The 12,483-nt window shown below is 34.4% G+C and overlaps 1 protein-coding gene across 9 annotated transcripts; it reads right to left on the reverse strand.

Annotated features, from left to right (window-relative positions):
• Positions 1–12: 12 nt before the first annotated feature.
• On the reverse strand, positions 13–11,872 carry LOC118282045 (serine/threonine-protein phosphatase 4 regulatory subunit 3). Of its 9 annotated transcripts, none has more exons than XM_050695342.1 (10): positions 11,719–11,872; positions 10,912–11,326; positions 9,692–10,627; positions 9,418–9,610; positions 8,601–8,743; positions 6,699–6,874; positions 6,209–6,399; positions 5,705–5,899; positions 5,471–5,580; positions 13–4,387 (listed from the first exon to the last, which is right to left on the reverse strand). In XM_050695342.1, the coding sequence occupies exons 2-10, from the start codon at positions 11,206–11,208 to the stop codon at positions 4,283–4,285; spliced, it is 2,346 nt and encodes a 781-aa protein (XP_050551299.1). In that variant the 5' UTR covers positions 11,209–11,326; positions 11,719–11,872; the 3' UTR covers positions 13–4,282. The 9 variants fall into 9 exon arrangements, with proteins under 9 accessions (XP_050551299.1, XP_050551297.1, XP_035458825.1 ...); XM_050695340.1 differs by having other exon boundaries at positions 5,444–5,580; XM_035602932.2 differs by having other exon boundaries at positions 5,444–5,580; positions 6,197–6,399.
• Positions 11,873–12,483: the final 611 nt, after the last annotated feature.

Genomic DNA, 12,483 nt, shown 5'->3' on the forward strand with positions numbered 1-12,483 from the left:
AAACAACATGAATCGTAATTATTACCTTATATTTATATTGCTTACTTAACTAGTGACATCATAATAATAGCATTATCGTAAGCTTATTTATTTTACACAACTTGCCGATAGGTAAATCTATTTTAATCTGTGTATAAATTAATTTATGATGGTCATCCACCTAGACAGATAAAAAATAGTCATTATTACAGTCTACTTTCACCTAGAACTTCGTATTTTAATTAACAGGGAAGTTATTTCAAGGAATATAAGAATCGTATAAATCTAATTGACAGCTCGATGCTTTTAGCCTATTATACACGTGGATGTTGGCAGATTTGAAAATAAAATTATTACATAAAACGTTGTATTTACAATATATTCTGACAAGTTCATTCCACGTATGTAATAATTGAATTCGCCTCGCGTTCTCTGTGCTTTCGTCAATAAAAGCTGGAATATTTGCACTGATACAAGTGTGACCATCATATAGTTACAATAGTGGCGGTTGCGGATTTCTTTGATAAGACGTAAAAATCTTATGGCAGAGATCAATAATTTCTTTTTCAGATACATATTAAAATTGATATGTTTTAGAGAAGTTATACAAGGTAGGCAATTAAAATTAATAAGAGGAAACTTAGGAAACCATAGCCGAAAAATAATTTAGAGAGAAAGTATAGAAATTGTAGTTTTATTTTGTGCTCAGTTCAATAAACCGTTGTATCGTTATTGTGCCGTGGACACTGCGCTGTAAGGTACAGGCACAGTGACTGCGGCACTGTGGAGGTAGAGCGGGCCAGAGACCGGCCGCGAGCCATACCTCGCACTGGGATACACACCCTACCGTCCAACGCAACGTTAGTCACATAATCATGCCGCCAGTACTTTATAATCGAGAGACAATACAGCTAGTTATATAAATTATATTATGAACAATGTCTATGACAACTGTTGCACACATTTTATATTAAAATACACTCCACGAGCATTCAATTTAACTAAAAAAATATTAAATGTATTACATATATCAAGCTATGCTTTTAAAATAATATTCAATATGTTTTGATAATATGGCTCCATCGCATCTTGTGTCACACTAAATCAGAAATATTAACATTTCTGAATTATCTTAAGTTAAACTTGCAACTACAAAAAACTAGATCTTAAGAAAGTATCTATAGTTAGAATATTTTTGATACATATGGAAGAGCATTCTGTAAATGCAAAATGACACACTAATGCGTAATGAAATAATAAACCCTTGACCAGATATAAAATTTGAGCACTGCTACTTTATGTACGAGGGAACTGGAAGCCGGGAGATGGGAGACGGGAGACTACTCCAACTGAGATCAGTACTGGTTATTGTTTCTGTTAAATTATGTTTGGACCACTCCATCTAACTCGTTTCTGGCGACATCTGATTATGCAAAATATTTAATTTATTATAAGATAGATGTTTATAATCACCAGATTTAAGTGTATTTTACAAAATCTAATATTATTTACAAAATACGAATGATAAAACTAGAGGTTTATAGTAATAAAATAAAATGGATCTTAATCAGATAATTTTATCACATACACATTACTTCCGCAGTGTAAAAAAGCTACAAACAATCGTATATAAGCGAAGATAGGAAACATTTTGTTGAAAGTAAAGAAAGATTTAATACTGATTTTATAATTCATTTTCAATGTGGCATTATACAGACAGCGGGCGGCCGGTGGGATCCATTTCATGGCATTACACTAACAATTATATTAACCTTATATTCTAGGACAATGTGTCAGAAAATAATAAGTTTTTTTGAAAATTCAATACATTAATAAATAAAAACATTACATTTTTCGTGCATTTATTCGTCGCGATGAAATGAATCCGTCACCGGGTGGCCCAGACTCAAAGATTTATAGAAAACTATATAACTATAACATAGGAAGTTAACTGTCGTAAATCACTGATGGGCTACAAATAATTGTTATAGGTTTAACACGTTGGCTGCGGGAGGTATCTGTCCGACAAACTCGAACACTGTTGGTGTATTCATTTAATTTACTAGACCGAGAATTCAAAGTCCAGTAACATTACAAACAAATACACAACCTACGGCAGCAAACGCGTTAATTATAAAAGTTTGCATACCAAATCAAAACGTCACGAAAATCTGGATCCCAAAATAATGGACAAGTAATCATGAAACTATACTATTTGAACAATTTTATTGTTTGAGTTTATTTTAAAGTAAGAAGCAGGAAGCAGGCAAAATCACTGAAAAACTAAAAATAACTATTTCCTTAGCTGCCAGCGCGCAACAAAGCTGTAATTAGAAAGGAACTATGTAGATAGGTTAAAAGTTACTCGCGTGTTGTATAAACATACTAAAATCGTATACATACTGACAAACCGTTTTTACGGCTATCTGAACAGCATTTCAGTCTCTATTTCAACCGTATCTACACAGTGCCTTAGTTTCAGGATCCAGATAATCATGTAAACATGTTGACTGCCATATTTCTAATTTACTACTAGGTTTATTGCCGAAATTTTCACTGATCAATGTAACTGGTATAATTTGTCATACTACAAACCTATCAAGACCTGAATAACCTAAATTCTGATCTAGAATTCAAAATAATTGATTATAGAACTCTTCTTAGCCAAATAAAGACCTAAAAACGTGTCACAAGCAATTTAGTACAATATCAAATTCTCGTTCATACGACACATCGGAAATAAGTATTGTGTTACCACACCTCAAAAACATACTTCTCCCATTAACATTCCTGTTGAGTATTGCTGTGTAATTTCACTGGACCACCAAACATAGATAACACACCACCTAGACCACAAAGTCGCATGTCCATAAAACTTGTCTACGCGACAAAAATAACCAACTAATTTGCATAGAATTAATTCATTTTGATTTAAATAATGATAACAAATAAATAGGCAGTCAACATGTACCTCAATTCCAATTCTTATAATAATAGTTTCAATTTAGTCTAATTTTGGCTAATTTTAATTATGGAACATAAAAACAATCTAGTCACACTTTGGGTATTCAGTTCAAATAAAATATCTCACCTTTGATATAATTAATAACATTTTAACTACTCCGAAAGTGCCATAAGTGTAATGTTAAGCGGCACATAGAACATTTTATAAATAGGAAGTGCTACTTAACAGTAGTTACAATGTTAGTATAATTCATCAACACTGCGTTAAACAGTAAACCATAAATTATTCTCTACTCTCAACAAAGTCGGAGCCTTAGGAGATTTGTAATAAAATCAAATATGATCTCTATCGCAAATATACTACATGCTTAAAACAACGCCTGTGTAATGATTACTGCAAAAATAATAAACGGAAAAGTACAAACTGTAATCTCTCCACGAAGCTCAACAGAAGGAATGCAAAATATTGAGAATAATCGTATATCTGATGTTACGAATATTATGTTCACGGCTGACTTGTCTGGGTGGTGGCAGACAGAGTACGACGACGTCCTGGCAACAGATTATTAGATCCGATCCGTTATGATACAATAGCGCACTACTGAGTAACAATTCCACAGCACAGATTATGATTTTAAATGTCTCTAAAAAAAGATTGGTCGTGTGATCCTTCATAAACTAAGATTTTTATAAATACGTACATTTTTACATTTTCATACCGCGTTCAGGGTGTTTATTCTTTTTCTATTATTATTTATTATTAGACGTTTAATTCCCACTCATATTTTCTTTGTACTTTTTGTGATTACAATCCTTGACAAAAGTAACCTAATCGTTAAAATTAGTTCACATTAAATACACCTTGTAACCAATATTTGTTCTACTTTCTGATGCCATCTGAAGTATATTATTACACTACGAAGTATGAAGAACTTCATACACTAACTAACTAAAGTCGAACACTCAAGTGTCAGCACTTCATATTTACAAATAATGGACATAACCCAGCAGCTGGAAGTACAGAACTGTCTAGCGGTTCACTAACGAGAGCACGTAGACGACCGATCGTGTCGAATGTAAATGCAATCGGCTGGACGTCGCGACAGGGCGAGGAGTCGGGGATACGGGGAGGTGGAAGTGTAGGATGGCAGTGACGGTGAAACCTTACGCTACGATCACAATATCGCATCCCGAGCCCGAGTCTCCGGCCTCGCGCCCGCCACTACACTGCGCCAGCCAGTGACCGCGGACAGGTGGAGTACGCAGCGCAGTGAGGAGGACCTTACTTATGTGGTGTGGTATCACGAGCAGCTCGGCGGCGGCGGGGCGCGGTGGTCGACTACGCCAGCCGCGGCCGCTTGGCGTCGCGCTCCTCGCTGCCGCCGCCCCCCGCGCCGCCGCCCTCCTCCTCCTCGTCCGAGTCGCCGTCGTAGTCCACCAAGCCCTGCACAGTCACACTCTTATACTGACACGATCTCATCTGTGCAACACTAAACAAGCTCAGGAGTTTGCCAAAGCAAGATTATAATGAATTTTGAAGGGTTGAATTTAAATCTAAATGATTGCGTATTCAGCAATTACACTAAATTGAAGCATATTCATAAAATGAACATTATGGCCTATTAATCTTATGTTTCATTATGCCCTACAAAACGAAACTTTGCAGTCCCCTTAACCTTTCAAACTTGATTATATGAAAGTAAAAATCAATTGATGAAAAAATTTTAGGGAAAATTAAATACGTAAATTACCTCTACAACTAAAAGAAACAAAGGATTTCGAAAACAAAAATCATTCACACACCCAGTGCACACAATACAAATAATGCTGTTTATTATATTAAAGATCTCATTTCATTTTAAAAAATCATCTAATTTCGTTTTTATTAAATATCTCATATTTTCTTTCTAAATAAAACTAATCAGCAAATATTGAATTCGAACGGAAACCGTAAAAAAACAAAAACACATGCAGTGTTGACAAGTCAAACGAGTCGAAACTTGCCCTACAACACAAAGCGTTAACCTGTAATTTCAAGGTCACACTGGTCAGTTTACTGAGTAGAATGTTGAAATCATTTCCGATTCCGTGCATCTAATTTAAGCACTCGTTGTATTTTATACTCGCAGATCTATTGATTAGTATTATTCCTATCAGTAGATTTATTTCTTTACATCCACATCTGTCACTCAAGAAATCACACATTCACAACACAAGTTAAAAGATCGGCAAAACAATATCATAAGCATGTTCCTAGTACAGGAAATAGAAAACGATAAGCTGCCTAATCCATTTGTTCTAATCATTAAATGATTAATGGGTATAAATGGGGTTATAGATAACAATCTGTCACATTTTTTTCTATGCGCAGTATATTTGTAGAAGGAATGCAAGTCTGACCAACACCATGCAAGACCTTTGCCTCTGTTTCGAGATAACTGACACATCATGATTTCCCAGCGAAGCGAGAGTAGAGAGCGTGAGGGAACTAAAAGTTTACCTTATTGAGTAATCTGGGCGAGGATACCTGAACGTCAGTGTGCGTCGGCTTGCTGGGTGACGTAGTGCTTAGGAGTACTCTGCTAGGACCGTTGACAGCTTCCGTATTCGAGCATACCTTCTTTTCCACTATTTTTCCTGTAAGGGGAATTGAAAAATATTGTTGTAGACAAAAATGTTCTCTAGTTTCATATCAAGGTCAACTAATAGTAGTAATATAGGTCAAGGTCACATAGATAAGGCGTAAAAAAACAAACAGTACCGATAGCATCGAGCGCGTGATGCGCGTGTGGATGCGCGTGCGTCTGCTGTGCGTCGAGAGGCGCGTCGTCCTCGAGTTCGTCGTCGTCGTTGAACCACATCTCCTCCTCGTCGTCGGGCGCGCGCGCCTCGCGTCTGTACCGCGTACGTAACAGGGACGGGACCACCGCCTCCGCCACGCTCACTGTACCCGTCACTGGATAACAACACCCTCACTCATTATACACGTCTAGTAAGCACTATTAGTAAGTTAAATGATATTAGTAGGTGTTTCAAAATAGAAATACATAAATAATTTCTAAAATTAAAATTTTTCCAAACCACACTACTGAATACAATTCTTCTAAATATTTCCATTCGCTGACAGTCGATAACTCAGCACGCCTATCAATAGTGCTAGTCTACAAACAAGTCATAATTGACTTTGAATTCTAGTAAGTAATTATTGCATGCAAAACCTTACAATCTAATAAATATAGAAATGTGTAATTACATGTTGTCTCACCTCGATCCCTCTCTTTCAATTTGTCCTGATGTTGGTCGTACCGCGTTTTTAAAGCTTTGAACGTCTGTACATATTCAACGTCTTCTAAGATCTTTCCGTAGTTTTCAACGACATGCGCACATAGCGACTTGATGTCTTCCAACTTGATGAACTCAAATAATTCTAGTATCGCAGAGTCTAGTAAGTTGTATCTGTAATCAAGTCAGGGTAAACATTACATTAAACCAGCTCATACATTTCTAAGCAAGTCCACACATGAATAAAATTGTTCGTAGGAAATGTTGACAAACGTTGTAACAACGCGTTTATAATACGAAGTGCAACATCACATTTTACAATTAAAAAGATTGGTCTATAATAAAAATATTAGACATTCAATAAGTCTGCACAAACTTCATTAATCATTTTAACAGCAATTTCCAGATACAAACATACGAAAATATAGCAAGAAAAAACTGGGCATTCACCCAATTTCTTTTTTTATACATACCTGCCATTATTTCTAAGAAAAGTATCTATAACTGGTGCAAATAGGTTCCCCTTAATAATATATCTGTTATAGTATTCATCCTTGAGTGCAATGATCTTTCTCATAAACCTGAGTGCGCCGAGCACCAGGAAAGTATGCGTTGACCTCATCAGCACCAGTATACGACGTAGGAGATCCTGGAATTACGCAAAACATTATTAGGGATGTACTTATTTATAATTCAACTGTAAATTTTAGTATTTTAACTTTAAATATTACTAGCAGCTGAGTCATAGTTTTATTACATTTCTCACATAGGTATACAATACATTCTATGCAACCGTTATGAAGCATCAAACAACCTGGTTATATAAAGACTGTTGCTCAGTATATGAGTGTGATGTGAAAAAAGACTTAAGAAAAATTCCAACTATTTTTCAATTTCCTTTTCCTTTTTGTGTATATTCCTGCTTTTTTTCCTAAAAGGATATCAAAGACTTTTACGGTCACGTATAAATTATGAAAAAAATACGCAAACACTGCCAATGTCATGTGATGACGACATAACGAATGTGTCGTCGAACTTTGCACTGTATAGAGTGACGTAATTACTAGTAGAATTACAAAGGAACTAACTTTTACATTTCTAAATAACAATACGTCAACCACCTTTTCATATGAAGTTAATCAATATTAATCGAGAACGAGATACACTCATTCAGAAACTATGCACTGCTTTAACTGCTTGATAACATGAAATGCGTGGAGGTCGTAACAATTTTAAAATGTGAGAAAAGTATGACATTGACATTACAATAGCATTATAAACAAAATATTGCAGACAAACAATCACTAATACTATCAATGACATTGAAAAAAAAATGGCAAAGAAAATGCCAATAGGAAATCATAAAGAAAGGATTTCCATTATATAAGACGACCTTGCCACATAAATCATTATGTGTATAAAATACTCGGCTTTATATAAGTTGTTATATTTATTTACACATTATGTAACTGTGATCTGTGAAATATATGTACATGTTCATAGTCAACATAGTCAGCTTGTACAATAAACAGGTGGGGGGGAAACCCCAAATGTAAACTCAAGTGGGCAAGGTGCAAAACTTGTTTTATATTTATTTACTTCTTGTTTACTGTAATAATTTGTTCAATACAATTGTTATTTTCAATAATATCTGATGTAAATCGTGTTTTTATTTATGTTATAATGTGTTTACTTTATTTATATGCAATAATTTTTATGTGACGAATTAAGGAAGTGAAACCAGACTCAAAAACTAGTATAAAACAAAATGATTATTTATTTGCATGTTTGATAGCTGATTGATAAAGAGATAGCCTTGTTCATGTCAAAGAAAACATGTGTACTACTAGTGTATCATATTATCGTTCTAATTCATGTCATAAGACAATTTTTGTTTACATTAACTTAGATAATTCAATGATTAATAAATGTTAGTGATAGTGAAATGGAAACTTAGACATTACAATACTGATTAAAATGTGAAAGCTAAGGAAAATTTGCGCATTACGTAGGAATTTTAGTGAATTAGATACCTACTTTAGTCATGATTAACCTTTGGCTGAATGAAATGTAGATATGTAAGTCATAATTTTGTTATGTTTTTATATTGTCTCATATAGCAGTAAAAGAGTGATTCTATTACTGTGGTAGATTAAGCATGCATGGTCCATAGTGAATACTATTCAGAGGTTTTTTAAACTAAGTGACACTTAAAAAAAACCCTAAATTGATAAAATTCTCTCCTCCCACAAGTATTTGGCAACATTAAAGAGTTTTGATATGAAAAGCTGAAGATCAAGCTCAGAGGCCTAGATCCTAATAGCTGACGGAAACAGGCTAATGATGATGAAGAAAGAATGTTTGAGGGTTCTTACCTTATTCAATATACAGGTCTTTATATGGTAAGTGTGATGCTCAACACAGAAGGCCAGTAGTTCGAGTACGAGCCCAAGTAGCTGCACGGTGTGATAATCTTCCTTTAGAGGTTTCTCTCCTGTCGTGTTCTCTAGGAGGGGAGCTGAAAACGTTATACACTTATAAATAAATAAAAACTCCCAACTTCTAATATTGCTGTGTCACTATTGCTTTCAGGTAACAGTTTATTGTATTTGCGAAAGTAATGACAACTTTCACATCAATGGAAAATTATAGTGAATAGATGACACATGAATCATAATAACTAACCAATTCAATGAAAAGTTAATCTAAATCTAAATGGTTTTAATTATAGATTCGTAAACTGTATACTAAAATAAAGCATTCGAATTTGACTATTTGCAATTTAGGCTGAATTTGAATTATGTGACCTTTTAGCCAAATACTTCATGCAATTTAAATAAAATCCATTATCAATGATCAGTAGGCCGCCAAGCAACTTGTTGACATTACTGTATTAGCATGGTGAATATGGAGATTACTTTGAATCTTATAACAACAAATTAACAAACCTAATTACATTCACAACTTGTTCCCATTGACATGTTTTAAAAGTCTATTTTATAAATCTAGTTTATAATTTACTCTGTAACCATTATTAGAATTGCTAATAGTGTCCCCTAGTTCTAGCATTATAAATTCATTTTCTAAGCAACATTTTAGCACAATTATAGGCTTGTGTGCACTGTACACTATTCTCGGAAGCTGTTGAAATTACAATTTAAACAAGAATGAGTCACAAAAATGGTACTTTACCTATTAATGTTTGTATACTGTGTTTGTAGAAGAAATTTAAGAAATCTGCCTTTTCACTCTTATTAACTGATGCTAGCATACTCTCAGGGTCCAAGAGTATGCGAAGGACACCCATCAGCTGCACTGCGCCACCCAGCTCAGGGTCTCTGTCCCTTAACATCTGTTCTATCACTATATTTAGTAACATTTGTTCCTAAAACAGAAAATATAGTTAAAAATAATAGTATAGAATCTACATAAGCAGTAAACAGTAAAACCAGTAAACTATACATACCTCTTCAGTATTGTTAGCCTGCTGTAGTGTGTGGTCCCTCACTACAGAAGGTGAAAACTCTACAATGTAAGTTAAAATGTCTATAGATGCAGTCTTAGTCTTCTGATCATCTATACTTAGAGTGATTTCTAATGCTGGCAGGATCCCTAGAGATACTAAAGTTTTATAAAACGCATCCTTATCTTGAGGTTGTAAGTTTTGTGAAAAATTACAAAATTCCTTTAAAAACAGAACTAAGTCCCGTCTTTTAGGATCCGGTGTCTTATCATCCATAAGTAGTTTAAACAAATCTGTCAAAAACTTCTCATCTTCCTCTATAAGTTTCACTATTTCTACTTTGTTGAAAAATATAAAACTGGACAATGTGCTTAGCAGATTGTCCTCAAAAACTGTAGGAGTAGGTAAAACAATATCTTGAATGTACTGTACTCTATATGTTTGATGTATTTTTGCTAACAAATCTTTGTTCTTTATAGGAATGGCTTCCCGGAACTTTGCTAGCTCCCGTAAATATTCTCTATGTTTTTTCGGTTGAGGCAGACTTGGATCATACTCTAGGCAGCCCACGACATCAAATATAGTATCATCAGCAAACATGGTATCAAAGAGTGTGTTTTTGTTTAAAAGAAATATACTTTTAAATATTTCATAAAGATGATGCAACCCTTCTATGTTTTCAATATCTTCACACATGTGGAACAGGTTAAGTAGCTTCTTGATGTAATGCTGTGTCTCCAGTGCAGCTGCCAGCTTGTCCTTGCGAGCTGGTGACACCAGACAACTGTTTACAAGTTCACTGATGTCTTCCAGCCGCCCCATCTCACAAGCGGGCAGCTCCACTGGCTGAACACTGTCTGACATCTCATCAAACCGCTCATCTTCTGATTCTTCCACTATATCTTGTGTGATTTCAACTGAAGGATCTTTTCCTTGTACCTGAAAGTAAGTAATACATGTCACACATGCACTTGTATCACACAACACAATCAGCAACACATCAATGTCAATGTCAATATAGAGATATAAGATAATACTATTCATTTACTGTTACATTGTCACAAGATCAATCTTTACTAGCTATTTTATTTACAATGTGATTCAAAGTTAAATCTGTAAACTTTAGACTGTTTCCTATAAGAATTTTAAGTTTTATTGGTTGTTTCAGATATCTAACATAAATATAGTGTTACTGATGATAAACATAGAGTATTTATATTTACCTGACAAATCTTCTCCCATATTTCGTCGCAACCGGCTTTTTCTTGGAAACTTAACGCTAAGTCAAAGTTGTCACCCTCTGACCAGACTATCAACGTGTCCTGTTGCTTCTGGTAGGCTGTGTCGGGTTGTATCTTACTCTCCAGAAGAAGAGAACCATCTGACTCTGCACGCACGAGTAACGAGGTGCCTTTCAACCTCTCCACGTAACATGACGACACATGCCCTGTACCTCTGTCATCCCACTGTCGGTCTGCGTTCAGAGCATAAAGCTTAACTCTTCGTCTCGTGTCTGTCATGATAGTCAGCGCTCTAAACACTATGTACTCAAGTAATGAATCAATTATTATGGCGCTAATCTAATGCACCTCAACATTAAGTTACTTAACTCCCATTTGTATAAAAACATGTGCACTTCTGTAACAAAAATAACACAATTCGTAAAGAAATCAGTACGTAATTTTCGCGATTGTAATTACCGTAATTACATTCCATCTTGTTCTTCAATTTATGTGAAACACACCTAACTACGTCGGGCAAACACATAAACAGTGTTTTTGTAAACTGATTCGATACATAGTTACGGCATCCACATGAAAACGCTTTTAATTTTTTTGTAAAACAATGGAATAATCATTAAAATATCGGAAATCACAAACAAAACAATACAAACTGTAAGCTTTCTCTTACACTGTTAAAACACTATTATTTAATCATTGAATACTAAAACTCTTCATTACGTATCGAAAACTGTTTAACAATAATATATTTACCGGAATTATCATTATAGAATCGTCAATTTGACGTACCTTCAAAATAGTACAACATCAAATATCGCCATATTGGATTCACAACAACGCTTCAAAAACGGGGTTCTCAAATCGAAATACAAAAGGCGCGTCATTCAAATCGTTAAAAATTTACATTATTTTAGATTTTCTAGAAGGGAATGTTATCGATATTTTTTTACGATTTAGTATTTCTTATATGTAAATTCTCCTAGCAATATTTCAACCATTTTCTTGTTTATTAACTTTATTTTGTTAGAAACATGTAAATGAAAACATTAAACTTTTGTATATGTAATTTTAGCAACATTAAGTCGGGGTAACCAATGTAATAAATTCATAAATACTGTAAAAGGTTGGAATCACTGTTGGTTGTAATTTGTAAACAATTTCCTGATAATTCTTTTGAAAAACGTATTATGTGTACATAATGAGTGCAGATATTTTTTTTGTATTATTTTCATATAGTATAAAAAGAAATCATTACAATTACGCATATAATGTGAATTTAACCATTTGCCACCAGATGATTTGCCGCGGGGCTCGTCCGTTATCACGTTACTGTTCTTTTGACAAACCTTGCAATAATTTTACTTATTCGGGGTTCAAGAGTTGTATCTAATTGCATAAACACGTGAGATTATGCATAATGGTTTAAACTTTGCATGTAAAACCAGGCATATATAAGGATAAGTTCAGATGGCAAATGCTATATTTTAATGATATACGGTACTTGCAATGTCCGTCATGTAAAATCTCAATCCTCATGCTATTACATTTTTCTCT

Source organism: Spodoptera frugiperda, chromosome 8, assembly GCF_023101765.2.
Source record: "Spodoptera frugiperda isolate SF20-4 chromosome 8, AGI-APGP_CSIRO_Sfru_2.0, whole genome shotgun sequence".
Classification (NCBI taxonomy): Eukaryota; Metazoa; Arthropoda; class Insecta; order Lepidoptera; family Noctuidae; genus Spodoptera; species Spodoptera frugiperda.

Excerpts from the sequence above, each read along its gene's own strand:
- LOC118282045 (XM_035602932.2), bottom strand. The coding sequence starts at position 11,208 with ATGACAGACACGAGACGAAGAGTTAAGCTTTATGCTCTGAACGCAGAC. Across the intron at positions 5,900-6,196 it reads GGATCGAGGTGAGACAACAT|TGACGGGTACAGTGAGCGTG; the intron begins GTAATTACACAT and ends GTTGTTATCCAG. Across the intron at positions 5,581-5,704 it reads TCACGCGCTCGATGCTATCG|GAAAAATAGTGGAAAAGAAG; the intron begins GTACTGTTTGTT and ends TTCCCCTTACAG.